The 19004-nt window shown below is 36.4% G+C and overlaps 1 protein-coding gene across 3 annotated transcripts in view; it reads left to right on the top strand.

Annotated features, from left to right (window-relative positions):
* Positions 1 to 19004, top strand: part of LOC114609465 (contactin-associated protein like 5-3-like) — a 565569-nt gene that overhangs the window by 452591 nt on the left and 93974 nt on the right. For 2 of the 3 annotated variants that reach the window (XM_028753829.1, XM_028753830.1), the window contains exons 14-16: positions 5607 to 5763; positions 17816 to 17943; positions 18132 to 18302. In XM_028753829.1, the coding sequence (XP_028609662.1) occupies positions 5607 to 5763; positions 17816 to 17943; positions 18132 to 18302 (456 nt within the window). Of the gene's footprint in view, positions 1 to 5606; positions 5764 to 7353; positions 7363 to 17815; positions 17944 to 18131; positions 18303 to 19004 lie in introns of all 3 variants that reach the window. The other variant, XM_028753831.1, reaches the window with a different exon arrangement.

The following is a 19004-nucleotide window of genomic DNA, read 5'->3' on the forward strand; positions in this document are numbered from 1 at the left end:
ATTGTTGTGACAACCTTTGACATTATATTTGGAGAAATTGATTAGTGTGGTAATAGTATTTATGAGGTGGAAGTAAAGAGGAAGGACATAGCAAGTATCTCACTGGATGTGAGCCTTTTGAAGAGTGTATCCTGTCTTTGGGAGAGTCCTGCTTATGCTACTCCCAGATACAATGAAGTAAGCCATTGCTCTTTACCACAGCCATCTCCCATGATGTCCTGATTCACTTTACGTCCAGAAACAATGGGATGTATACTCTGACATTAAGGGGCAAAATAACCTGTCCTCTTTCAAGTTATTTCACATAGATACTTTGTGACAACAATGTAAAGTGATAAAAATAGTTTATGAAATATTTAATGTTGTTTTTTTTATTTTTTTTGTTTTTAGCATTGTTTGTCATCTGTGGGAAACCTTGATCTGTTGTCCCACCTAATTATTTGACTATTTGTACATTTTTGGAATTTTTTATTTTATTTTATTTTATCCGTGTGAATGTGTTGTCAGTCTTTCTCTCTGCCTGTATGTATGTATGCATACAAGTGCATCGTATATGTGCCTAGTGCCCACAGAGGTTAGAAATGGATGTTGGTTCCATGGAACTGGAGGTGGCTATATCTCCCATGGTGGATGCTGGAAATCAAATATAGGCCAATTGGAAAAGCAAAAAGTGCTCTTAACCTCATAGCTGTCTCCTCAGTGGCAGGTTATTTCTTCTTTATACAAATATATATTTTATTTCCACATGCTATCAAGCCCTATCCTATGTATGGTGTAATAATTATGCATAAGCCATGAAAGTTTTATCCTAAGTCAACTGAGAAAAGAAAAGTAAGTAAAGCATGGGTTTTTGATGCTGAAATGTGGTTCACTACTAAGCAGCATACAATAACCTCGCAGAAGTACCAAATTTGCTTTGTCCTGTCCAACTCAGGTACCTACCTATATTTTGCACACTTTTGTCCTCAGCTGGCACCCTGCAATCATATGCATAAACACAAAGATGCACAAATTTAAAGTGAAGTAAAAAAGACAAATTGCTTCATGAGAAAACCAGTACACTTAAGATTATAAGAAAGTGGTTTTGCAGCAGTTCAGGACCAATAAAAAAAAAAAAGCATGTGATTTAATTTCAGGATCCAGACAGTCAACAGTGTCATTTGCTGTCAAGCCCTGAGGAGAGGTTTGAGCAAAGTATAGCTAGTGGGAAGAACACTTATGAGAGAGTATGAAAGAGTGTTCTAAGATTCCAGTCTAGATGGAGGCTGCTGTTTGAACTCATGTGGGATAAAATAATACTGAGTTACTGTGACAGTCAAGTGTGAATAAGGCAGCATTTTCAATGTTCCTAGGCTGTGACTCTTTTATACAGTTCATGCTGTGATGACACTCAACCATAAAATTATTTTTGTTCTTACTTGACAAATGTAAATTTGCTACAGCTATGAATTGTAATGTAAATATATAATATGCAAGATGTATGATACAATACTCATGTGCCAGGATCTTTGACCCTGAAAAGGGGTCATAACTCACAGTTTGAGAACCACTACTTTAAGATCTCATGGGGCATCCCATGAGCTGTAGATTCTCTTACTGTCCTTAGGAGAACAACTAGAATACTGTATACAGAAAGATAAATCATCTGTTACATACCATTTTCCACTTGCATATATATCCTTCATTCAAGTTCATTCGACTATGTTTCAAAATTATATGCTTTAATGTATTTGTATTCAATGTGTTTATGCTTTAAAATATGTGTTCATTTCCTCAAACTATTGTATGATAGCTGTTTATTTTACATTTATATCTGCATTGCATCTTACAAATTATCTGGAGATGATTTCAACTGCTAGAGAGAAGGATATGAGGTTTGTAATAATTCTAAGCTACATTGTATAAGGGATGTTGGACTCTCCAGATTTTTAGAATCCATGGGATCCAGGTACCATAAAATGTAATTTGAGGATTGGTGAGATGGCTCAGTGGATAAAGGGCTGCAAATAAGTCTCTTAACCTGAGTGAGATCCCTGGAATCCATATAGTAGGACATTACAGACTCCTACAAGTTGCCCACTGATCCAATCATGTATTGTTTGTAGTTCTCAGTCTCCTCATTTTTTTTATTTTTTTCATTATTTTGCAATTATGATGAAATAAAGGAGTTATCTGGTAGGAAAAAAATGAGTCTTCAACTTTCATACACATCCTTAAATTGAATATATTTAAATGCTTTTCTTTTGTATTCTTCCTTGTTCTTTCTTTGTCTGCAGTTAAAATAAAGTCACCTGTCAGCCATCTAGGCTCTTCTCGTGTGGTTTGTCTAGCCAGGGATTTATTAAAAAGGCAATTCATCTGAAGATTTTAAAGGTGACTGAGTTACTTGAGATTGGGAGATGTTTGTGTCATTTAATGATAACCTAAAGAGAAGAGTACTAGATAGCAGATTATCTACATGTGGAACTCTAAGCAGGAAGATAGTAATAAAAAAGTACAATGTAGTGCAGATGTAGTGGGAGGATGAAGGTGGACTTTTCCAGCTCTTCTTAGGAATTAGCACCCCAGAATAACTGTGCTTATCATAAAAAGCTTCCCCCATTTTTTCACGGCTCATAGCATTGGACTTCTGAATATCTTTTCTCTGCCTGTTTGCCTCAAAGTCATCTGGAAAATTTAGCTGTATGAGAAAATCAGAAAAAGTGGGTGGGTTGTATATGTAGATAGAAAATATGAAAAATAAGGATTTCCCAATACAACAAATTCTTGCCTAGTTGAACAATAGAATATTAAATCTTGCAAATGAACAAAAGAGTCAGTACTATTTTTATTTTATTTTAAGTGTCTGGCATGTACTAAGCAAAAAAGAAGACAGCCATTGCAAAGGGAAACTAGGTCTGGTATGTTCAGCTGATTCTGTCCAGGGTTTCCATATTTGTGTTGGCTCTTGTTTCAGATATATTATCATTTTCTGAATGGGAGCTATAAGCTACTGCAATATTCACAATCCTTAAAGACAATATAAAAGTAATAATGAAGTCAGGCCCCTAAGCTAGTTATTCATTTCCCGCTTCTTTCTGAATGAACCTTAATAAGGGAATGCTTACCCCGACTCACCAGAGTATGATCATCTCAGGGTCCTTTCTCTGTAAGTATATGAACTTGAGAGTTCATGACTTCTTTTAGAGCACAACGTTGCTTTGCTTCTGGAATTGATATGACAAAAAAAAGTCAGTGGGAAATTTGTCAAGATCCCTTTTACATGTGCTTAAATTTAATTTAACCTGAATTTCTATCCTTTTTACTGTCTATCAAAAAGAACACATATTTAGGTCATTTTGGTCTTTACTGTCATATTTATTTTGAATAATTTTGAAGAGACATTGTTCTATCCACATGTACATGGAGGCGTGTGTGTGTTGTTTGTTTGTTTGTTTAAAAGCTGATTTAAAATTTAGAAAGAAGACCAAGGGAGAGTACCTTATTGTGATTAAGATGACAAGAAAGAACAGACACAGGAGAAGTGATACACAGATCTTTTTTTTCTAGTATGAACTTCATTGCAATTTTGGCATTTGAAAAGTTCAAAAAATTTGTTATACAATTGCAGAAATGGTTTGAAAAGTTCAGTTTTCTTTTTAATCCCATTGACTGTTAGTACAAACAGAACTAGTCACTAAAAACACATGTGCCATTTAGCAACTTAAAGTGACTTTTAAATACTTTTTCTGAAGAGAGAGACTTTAAAAAAAAAAGAATATTTCCCTTTTCTCTGCCCAAAACTATATGAAATCATTCTATTATGTACTATTTAAACTGTAACTTTTGCAGTTACACATAAAGTAAAATTTAAAAAATGTAAACTGATCTAAATAAATTTATTATAATTTTGTCTAATCTATTATGAATTTGAGTATATGTCCCTGATGGTTAATGGTATCCTTTACCAGTGTTTAACAACATTCTAATTAATAAAACTATTTTTTTACATACACACCTGTATGTGTGTGTAAGTATGTGCTGGGAGCTGTACCTGCCTTGGTGGGAGGAGAAGTGGAATTCTTTCTTCTCTTCCGGTCAATTCTTCTTGAGGCAGCCGAGGCGGATGGGAAGAGCATAGGCAGTGGATAAGACCTAGGGTTAGCTGGCCTGTCCTCTGGTATCCTCTGTTCAGAAACTGCAGTTTCTGGCACTTAACACCTCAGCCCAGGGACAGCAGAGACTTAGGCAAATATCCTTAGTACTCACTCTGCAGGTACTGCCAGGCTCTAACTTAGGTCTGTTGATTTGAGGTCACAGGAAGAAAAGACACTTAAAGAAGTTATTGTAGTTTATTACTAAGTATAAAATGTTTCCTATGAAAGCTAGCTGAGAGACAAAGTAGGGAAAGGTAAAAAATTCTAACAATGGAAAAATTCTGAGTGGAGAGAATCTAAGCAGGGATGAAAGAAGAGAGGAGAGAGAGAGAGAGAGAGAGAGAGAGAGAGAGAGAGAGAGAGAGAGAAAGTGAAGTGAAGAGAAGTGAGTGAGTGAGAAAGGGAAAGTGAGTTGCTAACGAACGTCCCTTTGTCTTATACATCATTCAGAGTACCTGATCACATGTTACAAAGTTCATCACAAATTCACACCAAAATTCAAACCATAAATTGAAATAGAAATTTACAACAGAAAATGTTTACATGCATATCCATTGGGAGTAATTATCTGACTAAACATTATCTGACCTGTCTAGCTTCACAGGTTCACTCAAGGTTTAAATCCATAACTAAGAAATTAGTGAAGTTTTTTATAGATAAACCCAGGCAATATTTTCTCTTCTGTCCTAGCACCTATAATAAATCATGAGTTCCCTTTTAGTGACCTATGGTTAATTGTTTTACAACTACCTTGGAATGTGCTCTGAGCAGGAGAGAGTCTGGTTACTATCTAGGGACTGTTAACTGATGACACTTCGGAGACTGGGAGAGTTCTCATAGCAGTTTTGACTATCAGAAAGGGACATAACACCAGTCCCACTATAAAAAGAGCTAAACAGTCATTGATATAATTTTAGGAATTCTTATAGGATCATCATTAAGACTTAAGAAGTCATATATTTGTCTATATAGCATCACTACAAGACAGTACATCTTCGTGGGTCTGCAGAGATCTGCTCCAAAGGGGAGTGCTCTTGCTTAGTGATTGTTATGTATGTTTAATAATAATAATAATAATAAATAATAATAATAGGAAAAGCATATTAAGAGCAGGATCTTTCCTAACATATGTCCAGCATAGCCTTGCTGATGTGGCACACTTGTCGCAGATAATAATCCAAGGCAACCATTTCAGGATGATCAACTGCTAATTATTAGCTTGTCCTATTATGGCTCCTGACAAGTATGTACATTAAAACATATAGAGAATTAAAAGGGATAAAGGAGAAGAGATAAAATGGAATTCAGAATCTATGGAAAAGAAAGGGGCAGGGAGAAGAAGAGAAACCGTACATGTATACACACACACACACACACACACACACACACACATACACACACACACCACTGTAAACTCCCCTGTAGCCTTTCAGAATGCACTCCTGACTTATGAAACACCTTGTCTTTCAGATGGAGCCCCACTCACCTGGTTGATTGGGAGGTCCAATGAAAGGGACCCCTACTGGGGAGGTTCTGTTCCTGGAGTCCAGCAGTGTGGATGTGGGCTGGAGGAGAGCTGCCTCGACAGTCGACACTTTTGCAATTGTGATGCTGACACAGATGAATGGTAAAGAGAACTTTAGTTTTCCTATAGTGGTAGTGAATATAAACTCATACACAGAATTGCTACTAAGAGAAAAACATGCAGACTCTAAATTCAATGGGAATTAGAGCTACATTTGAAAAAGTAATAAAAGAGCCTGGAATCCTATAAGAGCAATTGATGGTCATCTAGAGGATCAGGATTTGTGTATTAGTATCCATGTGTTGAGTGATAACTGTCCTTAATTCCAAAAGATCCTCTTATTTCCTCTGTGAGCACTGTGTGCACACGGTTCATAAACATAAACACGTATACAAAGAATAAAATTTTTAAAATGTAACAAGTCTGCTCTTAGATGTTGAGAAGTAATTGTGAGGTTTGTGCCAACATCTCCTTCTATTTTAAATCTTACATTCTTAGCAAGACATGCAATATAGTCTGAGATTTGGATTTAGTCAGTTTTTCTTTTTCTCTCCACACCACTGTTGTGTATGCATGTGTAGGAGTGTATAGATGTTCTTGTATTTGTAGGTGTCTATGTATGTGTTTATGAAAGTGTGTATATATGTGTGTAGATGCTCCTGTGTTTGTGAGTGGCCATGTATATCTTTATGCATAAGATAACTTTCACTGTCATTCCTCAGATTCCACCTGCCTTGACTTTTTTTTTTTTTTTTTTTTTTTTTTGCTATGTCTCTAGACTGTTACTGCAACTCATGAAGTAGGCACAACTGGATGGTTGGATCTGCTTGTCATTGCATCCCTCCCCAGTGCTAGAACCAAAAGCCTTTATAACAAGACCCAGCTTTTTAATCTAGGTTGTTGGGATCAATTCAGGTTGTCCCAGTTTAAGGTAATCACTTTACTACCAAGCCATCACCTCTGATTGACAGGTTTTTATAATACACATGTTGGGGACAGGCCTGGAGAAATTAGAGTATAATTATATGGATGTTTCCTTTGTCTCCACCAATGTTTAATGACCTTACCACCAATTAGTGACTCTAACAATAGCTTAATATTTTTATTATACTTACTGATTTTGACTTACTGACCATATAATTCTAACAACAATCTTAATATTATGTAAGAATATTTGCTTTGAAGATGAGACATGCCTTTACAGAAGACTTAATATTAAAGTAAAGAGAAAACACTATAAAACACTTAAAAGATTGTTTTTAAGGTCATACACATCTACCAACTAGCAAACAGAAGTCAAATGTAAGTCCATTGAATTCAATGGGTTCAGCGTTCTCCTATACTAGCTCATTCCTGCAAGGAAATATCTATGTTCACATGTCTATTATGGCTACATCATCTCTGACCTTCAGAAAACATTATCAGTTTTCACAGTTCAGTTATAAACACAGCATATCCATTCACTTTTCAGGTCTTAGCTGAATTTCATCAACTTGCCATTTTATTTTCTGCACTGTTTCTCTCTCTTCTCATCTAATGATTCTTAACTGTTGCTGAGAATCCCTGTGATGCTTCTCTCACACAAGTTACAATTTCTTTGGGTACAGTATTTTCTTTCATTGTTGAAATTGTAACTGTCAGAGACCAGTTCAATGATACTTAAGTTCTAGTCAAAACCTTATTTCAGAAAAGTAAGCAATGGATGAGTAGATGAGATAGTCAGTAAAGGGTCTGCCACACAAGCATGGAGACATGAATTAAGTACCCAGTGTTCACATAGATAAATTACTTAAAAAACTTTGCATGGTGATAGAATCTTGATTTCTCTGAACTTGTGAGGTAGAGGCAGGTAGTTCATCAGAAGTTCCAGGTGATAGACCATCTAAGACAGCAATTCTCAACCTGTGGGTTGAGACCTCTTTGTGGATTGAATGGACCTTTCATGGAGGTTGCCTAACATTATTTGAAACACAGATATTTATATTACAATTCATAACAGTAGCAAAATTACAGTTAAGAAGTAGTAGTAAAAATAATTTTATGGTTAGGGATTACTATAACATGAGGAACTATATTAAAGGACTATAGCATTAGCAAGGTTGAAAACCATTGTTTAAAAAGAAACTCAAGAATAGACAAGTAATATTGGTGTAATGGTATCCAAATTAATCCACTGGGTTCCATTCCATTTATTGATGTACAAATGTACACATGTTCGTATAAACACACACACACAGACATACACACACACACACACACACACACACACAGCATTTCAGGAGAAAAATAAGAACTCTGTGCATCTTCTTCCATATGGATCATGAGTGCTGAACACAAAATTTCTTGGTTGCAGAAGGATGTTCCTTTAGATACCTTCTTCATCCCAAACTCTTCATGTGAAAAAAGTCAGATAAAGTTGAGTGAAGGTTGGATGTCAATTTCTTTCTTAATTGGTCTCCCACAATTCTTGGAAGTGAATTTTATTATAGCATTTTAGAGGTAAATGAATAAATCTATCATTTTTTCCTGGACGAAGAACAGATCCTTGTGAGTGATATGGTCCTCAATCTATTTAATTCTGTTTCAGTAGACATTTGCTGGAAGTTTCAGGAAGACAAATTTCTTCATGTAGACAAAAGGAAATTCAGGAATGGTCTATCTAGCATATAGTTAAAAGTAAAGTTCATCATGACAGAAAGGCATGGAGCCAGGAAATTGAGTCAGCTGGTCACACTGTTCCACAGTAAGAAGACAGAGAAAGATAGATACTGCTGCTCATTTTGCTTTCTTCTTTTTATTCAACCTGGGACCCTAGTCCAGAAAATTGTACTGCCCCGATTTAAATTGGGCCTTCTTCTTCTTTATATAACCCAGTCTTGACACTAGATACTATTCAGTTAACAAACAAGAGGAAAGATTATTACTGTAATGTGCCAACTTTAGAGAGTTGTGTCAAATTTTTAGATAGTTATGTTTGAAATAAAAAGAAGAGGAGAGAGAGAGACAGAGAGAGAGAGACAGAGACAGAGAGACAGAGAGAGACAGAGAGAGAGAGGAGAGAGAGAGAGAGGAGAGAGAGAGAGAGAGAGAGAGAGAGAGAGAGAGAGAGAGAGGGAGAGAGAGAGACTCTGATTCCAGCACTCTGTACAGAAGTGACCAGAGATAACATATGTACCTCACTCATTCATGCTGAAGTACTCCTGTTCTTTCTTCTCCAGAACATTCCACTGATCATGTTACCCACTAAAATCACAGACTCTCTGTTTATTGGCTTGATCATTAGTTCATTAACCTCTGAACTACTTATGAACCAATTAACATATTAATGGAAATTTCAATTGAATAAATCATTCAGGGGAACACTTGGCCCATGTATTTGTTTTTGTTTAATTTCAGATCTACTACCCATACTAAAATGTAGAAATGTCCTGATCTTTCCTATAAATGGCATATAGTTTACATAGAATCTGTATATCTCTTCTGTCAACTCTACGAGATTATTGAATTGCCTACCATAGAGTTGATAGCATTCAAATAGTTTTTATATATTTTTAGGGAATATTGGTAAGGAAAAAAACTGTGCTTTTCTAGTATGAAAATAATTCTTTTTGTGCATATATTTATTTTCTAATTTTTTTAATCGAATCATAATTTTTACTTATTCACACAGGGGTTATAAACACAAAAAGGCAGGACGTGGGGAAGGAGGTAGGGGATGACACTAGAGCATGAGTGTTCAGGGGGAATACAGATATCTCTCAGAACAGGGTATCTGCTGGGTAAAGGTTCAGGGGACAGGTCACTATGACTCTGCCTATGATTCATTTGTCCTTATATAAATTGGTATTATCTGCCAAAGCTAAATATTTACAAGGTCTATGACTACTCAGGTTGGTAAATTTCCACAAAAGCTACCTGTTTACAATAGCTTATAACAATCTGTTTCAATGTTTTTCCACTGAGACCCAAGACTTGATGTTAGTATACATGTATGACAGGCCTATAGCTGATTATAGGCCTATGGCTGATTTTAGGCCTTCAGTGTATAAGCAGGGCTGCCCCTGACATCTCCAACCCTTCTCTAAGTATATAAGGGCTGTGGCAATTCTAATCTTGGGAACGTGGGGATAGAGGCCTGACCTTCAGTAATTGAAGGAGACTTTGTAATGACTCTGGTCCCACTGTGGTTGTCCAGTGAGACATGAGAGCCATACCCACCCCGATGTCTTTTTCCTGGAGAAGGGATACTTTTGACATCAACCCCTATGCAGTCAGGCTTGTCCCTCAGGGAACCCAGAGAGATATTCTTGTTTTGATGTCTGAAGAGACCTCCAAAAATTGCAAAGGACTTTACTGGACTTGATTTACTCTTTTACAATAGAAAACACTGTCTACAACTCTTGACTGTGTACAGCCCTTAAAGAAGAATGTTACCTTTACATAGACAAGACAGGGATGGTTAAAGAGAGCATGAAAAAGGTCAGAGAATGCATTGAGAAAAGACAGAGAGAGAGAAAGAGAAAGATGAGAGCTGGCAAAAGAACTGATTTTCAACCTCTCCATGGTTGTCAACCCTACTTCCTCCCATCTTGGGACCATTAATTGGGTAATTTTTGCCTATTTCTTTTGGTCCCTGGGCCTTATATAGACTGAGTAACTTTGTGAAACAACAGATAGATAATTTGATAGCAAAACCTATCCAGATACATTATCATAAGTTAGCTATGGAGGACCATGAGACTCAAAATGAGGTTGTTACTTTATCCAGGGTATTCCCAAAACCCATCTCCACCCAACCTAAAAGATGGGACTTCCACCCCTAAACCAATAAAAGAGGGGTCACCCAAAACCCCCTCTGACTGGCAATCTGAATTCTTGCTTAGGCTGTGAGGCTAAGCACTGCAAGGAAATATAAATAAAAGTGAAAATAATTCTTAAAATGTATTTTCTGTCTACAGTGGTTTGAGTCTATGAATGAAGAATCTATAGCAGAAGGGACACACTCTTCTATAAAACAGAATACTCATGGGTTCTTTTCTTCCTTTTCTTTCTTTTCTTTTCAGTTCATTTTTTTTCTTTTTCTTTCTTCCTACAGGTTCTTTTACTAAACTTAGGGACTGATGGTGAAGGAGTTTTATGGATCGTCCAGATCTCTGGATTGATAGGGTTATATAGACTAATGCTGAAACATTGATTTTTATGTGGATTCTAGATATCTGATTTCAAATCCTCATATGTTTGTGTTGAATACTTCCACCTATTGAACCATCTGTCTTCCTAGCCCACAAAGAGGGATTTTCTCAAACTGACGTGTAGACCCCTGAGAGTATGCAAGAAAATCTAGAGGATAGCATGCCCCTAGAGTAGTGCAGAAGAATATTTGATAGAAGGGTTAAGATCTTTGGGGCCAGGAACTTGGTCAAAATTTCTAGTGAATAAGATTTCCAATAGAAAAAATAGCTAAGTTGCAACAACCATACTAGTCTTATTTGAAAAGAAGAGAATATTTGTGTAGACAGACAAGATAAGAAATATGATTGCATATAAAATTATTGTGCTTAAACTATATTGTCTGGATTTGGTGTCAGCAGATGGGATGAATTCCCTAGGTGTGGCAGTCCCCAGATGATGTACTCTCCCCCACCACCCCCACTTTTTTTCTCTGTCTTAAATTCACTTTCTTTTCACTGTATGGAACCCCAGATCATCAAGCTGTTAGGTATATCTGGATTTCACTGTTCATCTCAGAGAGATTATACTCTCTGAGATGGAAAGTATATGATAAATAAGAATGAGGACCTGAGTCTAATCTCTGAATCTGAGGTAAAATAAGGAGGCATGATGACTGACACATATCATGTACATCCATGCATACAGGTGAACCCACATATTCATGAACACACACACACACACACATTATGAAGATAGAGATAGACCTTTCTCTATATTTGTCTTCAGTCAAATCCTACAAAACACCAATAGTAGTGATGTGTGAAGTTTGGCCAAACCAGCAAGTTCCAGGCAACCAGGAAGCCTTGTTTTTAGAAACAATGTGAACAGCTACTACTAAGAAATGATACCCACATTTACTGCTCTGAGTAGCTCATACTCAGACCTGAATCTTCAGGATGGACCCTTTCTCTTCCTTGTCTGCTCTGCAAACTTCATTGTAGTTTTATATCTTGATATGCCACATTTTAAATGATATATAAGGTTGATTATTTTGATGAATGTGTAGCTTCAAAGTTTATTAAGAATAAATACACCTTTCTTACACAGTATTCAAATATTTCAGAATATATGAATAAAAAAAAGAAGTTTTGACCTCACTAGCACTTTGAATTTTCATGTACCTACCCCATGTGCAAAATGTTTTATTTTTTTTGTTTGATAGTTTCATACATTTCTATAATGGATTTTTATAGTTCTCCTTTCCTGTCTCTTGTCCTGGCCCTCTCCTGTTGGAACTCATTTCACTAGGCCCTGTTTTATGTTCATGTGTTTATTTTCCCTGTGGCCACAGACTATCATTATAGCTGCTTTCCACAATTTGAGTGAAAGGCTACTCTACTAGAAGTAGGGGCAAGGCCAAAACCCCTACTTGGGCCTCATTGTTGAGACTGGAAATGATGGGGTGCTTGTACTTAAATACTTCAGGCTCATTGAATTTTACAGGAAAAAAAAAGGAATCAAAGAAAATATAAGAGTTAAGAATGGGAAACATGAAGAAAAAAGATATTTTCTAGACATGATACAGCCATTTCACTAATGGATTCACTGCACAAGACCTGTAGAATACCAGCCCCAGAAATTGTTGTGGATGATAGAAGGACACTGACATCCCACACCTCCACAAAGGACTGTGAGGATGACTGTCATTTCCTTCAGAGGTATAGCCACTGATATGTTGCCACATGCAAAATACTCTTGCATATTTGAGTGTGTAGCATATTTCTGAATATAAATATTGCATAGACATCCAGGATGTAAAACTGCGTTTTCAGTATTCCTAAATGTGTCCAAGTAAGTGTATTACTTTTCATTCTAATTCTTCAAGAAGAAAATGTTACAAATCCTTTTCTTGGTCTCGATAAAGTAATGTACATGTTGAGATATACTACACACTGTGATGTGTACAGATTCCTCTGAACACTGCATTTATCATTACTTATTCTCTACCTTCCATGATGAGAATTTGACTAGACCATTTTCCCACTAAGAAACAGTACAGTAGCAAAATACATTGAGTTCTGATTTGTATAGTTTTTATTGTTTTATATATTGTTAGATTGATAGTACTTGATCTTAGAATTGTTGAGGACAGATAGTGACAGATTTAATAAAATGGCTGAGGAGACATTGGTCAATACAGAGATTCCAACAGAGCCAGTACCAAGTGGGATGTTCTGGCCATATATAGCATGTAGAGAATTCCTTGAAAGAACAGGATAGGTATACAGTGAGGAACAGAAAAGGCCATCTGGACAGGATCTGAAATCACTGAGTAGATTAGCATGATTAGGTCAACTGAGATGCAAAGATCATCTCTATGGCTCCAGACTGAGTCAAAAAGAAAAAGGGAGCCAAGCACCAACATTCATCTCTAAACATTCACCTCTTTGCATCCTGACTGTGCTGTGATCACAAGCTCCTGATGCCACCATGATAAACATTACCTTTGAACTCTGAGTCAAAATAAACACCAGAGCAACAATGGAGGTAACTCATTCAATGAAACAAGGAGAGGTAGTCAGCCCTCAACAGGGTCTCACATAGACACACCCAGAGATTTCCAATAACATCTTCTAGCTGGAAATTTTCTGGAGTCCTTGAATAGCTGTAGTTCAGTACACATCTGATTTGACAGTCTATTCATTTCCTTCCTAATGTCATCTCTTTCTTACTGTGCTTTCACCACCCATGGGAAAGCATATGGCTGATGTGAGATAACCCAATGACTGTGTGTTTAATTAGCAGAATTATTATTATACACAAGGAAAAGTGCTAATCCTATCTCCTTTGCACATCCACAGCATTGCTAATCATGTACTTATTATACACAATTGTTCCTTTTTTTCCTGATAGCACTGTCATACTCCCTTTGCTAACTGTAATAAACTGCTAACTAAATTTTTATTATGGAGCAGAATATTCAAATTCTACATTTGTCAATTGTTAACTAAAGGACCTAAATCATTCAGCATCTTGGTGGTTCTGGTGCTGATTCTATTTTTAAGAATGGGGAAAGGCAGAGTAGTTATTTCTGAAGATTGCTAGCTGAGTCTGCAGATGATCTTTGCATTTATCAGATGAGTCATGTAGTCAGTTTTGTAAAAAAGTATGTGGTTACTTTTATTAATAATTTCTGTAATATTACAAAGTTGTAAATTAATTATAAGAGACAACATTGATTTGTATGTTATATTTATGTTTCTGAAACTATACCAATGTGGTGTGTGTGTGTGTGTGTGTGTGTGTAATAAAAGGATGAACACTAAGAAAGAAATACTATGCTAGCTTAATACAATTTCCTTCAATTGCCAAACACTGGATGAAGATAAGAAATATTTCTGAAAACTAAAATATCTCAAAACGGGGCTTCTCATAAATTTCCCTTGAAGTAGATAGATCTGCTATAGCTGAATAAAGCAAAGGAGCAGTGGAATATAACCAATGATCCTATGCTCTACCATAGCATCTGCCAAAGTGACAAAGGTGTAATCTTAGAGACCCAGTCTCGAAATGATTGCAAATTATCAAACTGAAACCCAATCAATTGAAACGTGTTATGTATGTGAATAGAATGGAACAGTCAGAGACCTACCAAGTAAAGACGAAGGACTCAGCTATTGCACTGCATGCAGCAATGTCTAGGAAAGATGGTAACCATGTGGTAATGTACCAGCTTCCAGCCATGAGGAACTGCTCTCTACCAGTGGGGTATCAGAGAGTGTGTTCACACAGTGATGTGCTAATACTTGGAAATCCATTCTTGGGTTCAGTACCCAAACATTTGATTTCAAATCCTGTACCTCAAGAAAAGAAGTGGTATTTACTGAGCAAAGTTTAGATGTGAAAACAGAAATGTCTAGCAGTGCCAGAAGTAAATACCTCTCTAGATAACTTCAGTGACAGTCAGAGCACATGGAGATTAAATAACAAAACTAATAGTTTCCAGGTCACACAAATGTGACTCAACATTTCTTAGATGCAGATTACTCAAGATATATATTCCTTCACTGATATAAATCTATTGCATTTAACAATGTAGTTGTTAATTTTACACATCAACTTTCTATATCCTAGAATTACAGTGAGAAAAATTTCAGTTGAGAATTTCAATATGTTGGCCTGATGCAGGATTGTCTTAATTGTTAATTGATGTTTGAAAACCCAGTGAACTGTGAAAAATATTACTCCCTGGGAAGGGATGCTGGATTACTTTTATTGCGTAAAGTTTCCATATAAACATCATTCCTGATAATGTGGGTTATATCATCAAACCTAATATAAAATTTCCTATTTTATATTATGTGGAAGTGCTTTTTTATACTTAGATGATTTTTTATGTATATCCATATGCTGATACAAGGCATCATGTGGATATGTATAAGATATCTTGGTGTCCAAAGGAGGCACACAAGTCAGCATTAACAGACAGAATTCAGATCCCAGCATACATAATACATACGGGAAAAAGTAGCACAACATAGCATCTCATGTTCTCTCATGAGAGAGTCTAGATTTTGTCTTTACTCTACTGCTAGTGTTTAAGCTCTGCTTTACAATATCTACTTATGAGTACATTTTAACAAAAAGGTAAATCTATTCTGTGTGCAACACACATAAGTGCACTTTTTGTTGAAACAAAGCCTTATCATTTGAATGTCTTCTGAACACTACCACTCAAATTAAAGATACTATATTATATATTTCTTTGTGTCTTTGAATAGGGCTATGGGGGAGGATTCAGATGGATATTGGATTTATTGATAACCTAGATAAATTATTACTTTTCTTTCTACAGGTCTCATGAACTCAATTCTAAATCTTAAAATTTAATTATCTACCTCTGCTATGTAGCAACAACTCTCCAGTCCAGGATCATAATTGGATGCATATGACATAAGTTGTCTTGCCAAAAACCACAAAGTAGATCAGGGACAAAGAAAACTAAAGTAAGTGTCAGGGAGATGAGTTTGAGGCACTTAATACAGACTAGACACTGTGCCCAGCAATTGCATACCTCATTTAATCCTCTAGAGGCTGCTATACAGACGTGCATCCAACATACCAAGTATCTCAGAAAGGACATTACTCACACTACACAGCTAGACTGTTAGCTCTAAAGTCTGCCTTCAAACATATGTGAAAGAACTGGGAAAAACAAAAGTATTAATTGATTTTCACCCTTTCTATGCTGTGATCCTAGGGAAGGAACTCCTCAGTGCCTCTCAGGGAGGTTCAACATTTACAAATGAACATAGTATTACATACAAACCACATAGGAAAATTGTGAGTGCAAAGGTTAGACCTTTCCCTAGCACATTTCTGCCTGGTACTGTTTACATAGTTAATTTATTTAATTGAATTGAATCTGTATTATTATTTTTTGAACATTTTTATTTATTTTTTGAAAGCATCATAGATGGATACTATGTACTTGGATCTTGTTGCCCTCTATACTACTTCAAATTTTTCCTGGTGTGTGTATGGGTTAAATGTATGCACATTTTTATTTCTCTGTGCTGGTAGGTACATTCAAACAGGTATATATGTATATGTGGAGGCCAGAAGTCAGTTTCTGCTGTTATTCCTTGGGTACTGTAAAGTAAAAGTTATTTTTTGAGACAAGGCTTCTCATTGGCTGGACTTTACTAATTTGTCCAGGTTAGCTGGCCAGCAGGATCCAGATATCGTCTTAATTCTATTTACCCAGTTCTATGATTAAAAGTGAGTGCCATCCTGATAAGCCCTTAGAAACAGTGGTCATGGGAGTGTTCATGGATTTTTGTTTATTGCCTTGCTTGTTCTTTGACTATTTGTGTTTATTGTCTTGCTTGTTTCTTGACTGTTTGCATCTATTTTATTGCTAGTTCCTCAACTTAGAAACTGACCTGAATACTTACATGTAATTAAAATGGTATAAAAGCAAAAGAAGGAGGGGGGATGGGATGGGGTTTCTAAGGAGGGGAAATGGGGAAAGGAGATGGTATCTAAAATGTAAATAAATAAAATATCCAATAAAAAAGAGTGTCATAAGAGTAGGCTTATTTTGTGGATGTTCAGAAACCCAGATCCAGGTGTCCATGTTCACACACCAAGCATATAGGGCTCACATCTCTACAACAACAAAACACCAGGTTTTCACTTCCAAATTATATGCTCTGCCAAGTGGTACAATCTTCACCTTAATTCCAAATGACAACTTTAAAAGAGGAAACACTGGCTTTATCTCTTCTTTTGTATTCTTATCCCTTTCTCCATCCCCAAAAATGGTACCCTAGGAAGTTCCATATTTGCATAATTAACTAGAACAAAGCCAGAGCCATTAACCAGCAAGATCTTTCTGAAGAACAAAGCAAAGAACAACCAATTAAGTTTAGAGGCTCATTTTGTAACAACCTAAAAGATAACAAGGAACATTCAAACCTGATTAAAACCTGATGGGAGGTAGTTCAGCCAAGTCCCCTGAGTGCATTTTGAAAAGAGTTTATGATGTCTGTTTTGAAGTTAGTTCCTCAGATAGAAGATCTTTTACAGGAAAGTGAAGTGATGTACAATGTCATATTCATACTGCAGTGACCATTCAGGTCCTCTTGGCCACAATCAGCACTGTTATCTCTGTAAACTCCCTGTGTTCCTGAAAGAACATTTTGTGGAAGATATAAAATGCACTGTTTTTTATTTTATTTTATTTTATTTTATTTTATTTTATTTTTTGAAATATGCGATTTATTCTGTAATTGGTATCCCAACATAGTTGGGATAAGAGGCCTGAAATAAAAGACCTTTTGTTAATGTTCTTCCAAACCTAGTCAGTCTTCATCCAATCCAAGTCCCACTGTAAAAGAGGAGTCTTAGCATAGAACCTCTAGATAATCTACATTTTATCCCCTGCTCCCTCCTTACATTTATCTTTTTTTTTTTTCAGGGCAATCCATACTGGCTTTCTTTCCTTCAAAGATCACTTGCCTGTAACTCAGATAATCATCACTGACACAAACAGATCAAACTCAGAAGCTGCTTGGAGAATTGGCCCTTTGCGTTGCTATGGTGACCGTGAGTACAACACTCTCCAACCCCTACTCTCCACCCCCACCATCACTGCCATTTATCTGAATTGCATGAGCACAGGCATTTTGTTCCATTACTGTTCTCCTAGTCTTGAAAATGACACACAGGCACACTTCCTTTTCAAACATCATCAAAAACAATCCAGACATGTTTAAGACTTCTCTGCTTCACAGGACACTTCTGGAATGCTGTCTCATTTTCTACTGAAGCTTCTTACCTCCACTTTCCTGCCTTCCGCGTGGAATTCAGCACTGACATTTCCTTCTTTTTTAAAACAACTGCTTTATCTGGAGTTCTCATAGAAAATCTTGGCATTAAAGAGTTCCTCCGACTTGAAATCACGTGTAAGTGCAATTGTTTATGAGTTCAGTGTCAGAGTCCACTGAATTTTACTTAACCTCAGCCACTAACCACCAGCATAGGTTTCTAGGATTAAGCTAATATCACTCGTATAAGGAAAACTAGGACTGAAGCTGTCAAATGAGGCTAGTGTATTATAACTTATTGTGTTCTATGAGAGTTTGTTATTGTTTCATCAGGATATGTACATTCCAAGAGTATCCATGTGTACATTTTGCACTGTACTCTTTATTAAGGTATGGTCATTTCTTATCTGTCACTTTAAGCTGCTATAGCCTAAAATTAAAATCTATGGGAATAAAGGATGATTACTATTGACCGTTCTCTTAATATTCAGGATCCACTTTACTGTTGTAGCTATGCTTCAGAAAGTTTTTTTATTCTTTTTTAATGAGCTTAAAATATAGCTCAACCAGTAATGACTTTTATGCAAGCAAGAGGAGCTGAATTCAGTTTCCTAGAAACCAGGAATTTAGCCAGGGATTTTCAGGACAAAGGAAGCACACACAGGTAGAGTATTGCTGCTCATCTAGCAGGATTGGTAAGTTTCAGGTTCAGGAAGAGACTGTCCCAAAAACTGAGTTGGAGAGTAATTGAGGGGGTACCTGAACACTGACCTGTGGCATTAATGATCAGCCAACACACACACACACACACACACACACACACACACACACACACACACA

Source organism: Grammomys surdaster, unplaced genomic scaffold, assembly GCF_004785775.1.
Source record: "Grammomys surdaster isolate TR1022 unplaced genomic scaffold, NIH_TR_1.0 125973, whole genome shotgun sequence".
NCBI lineage: Eukaryota > Metazoa > Chordata > Mammalia > Rodentia > Muridae > Grammomys > Grammomys surdaster.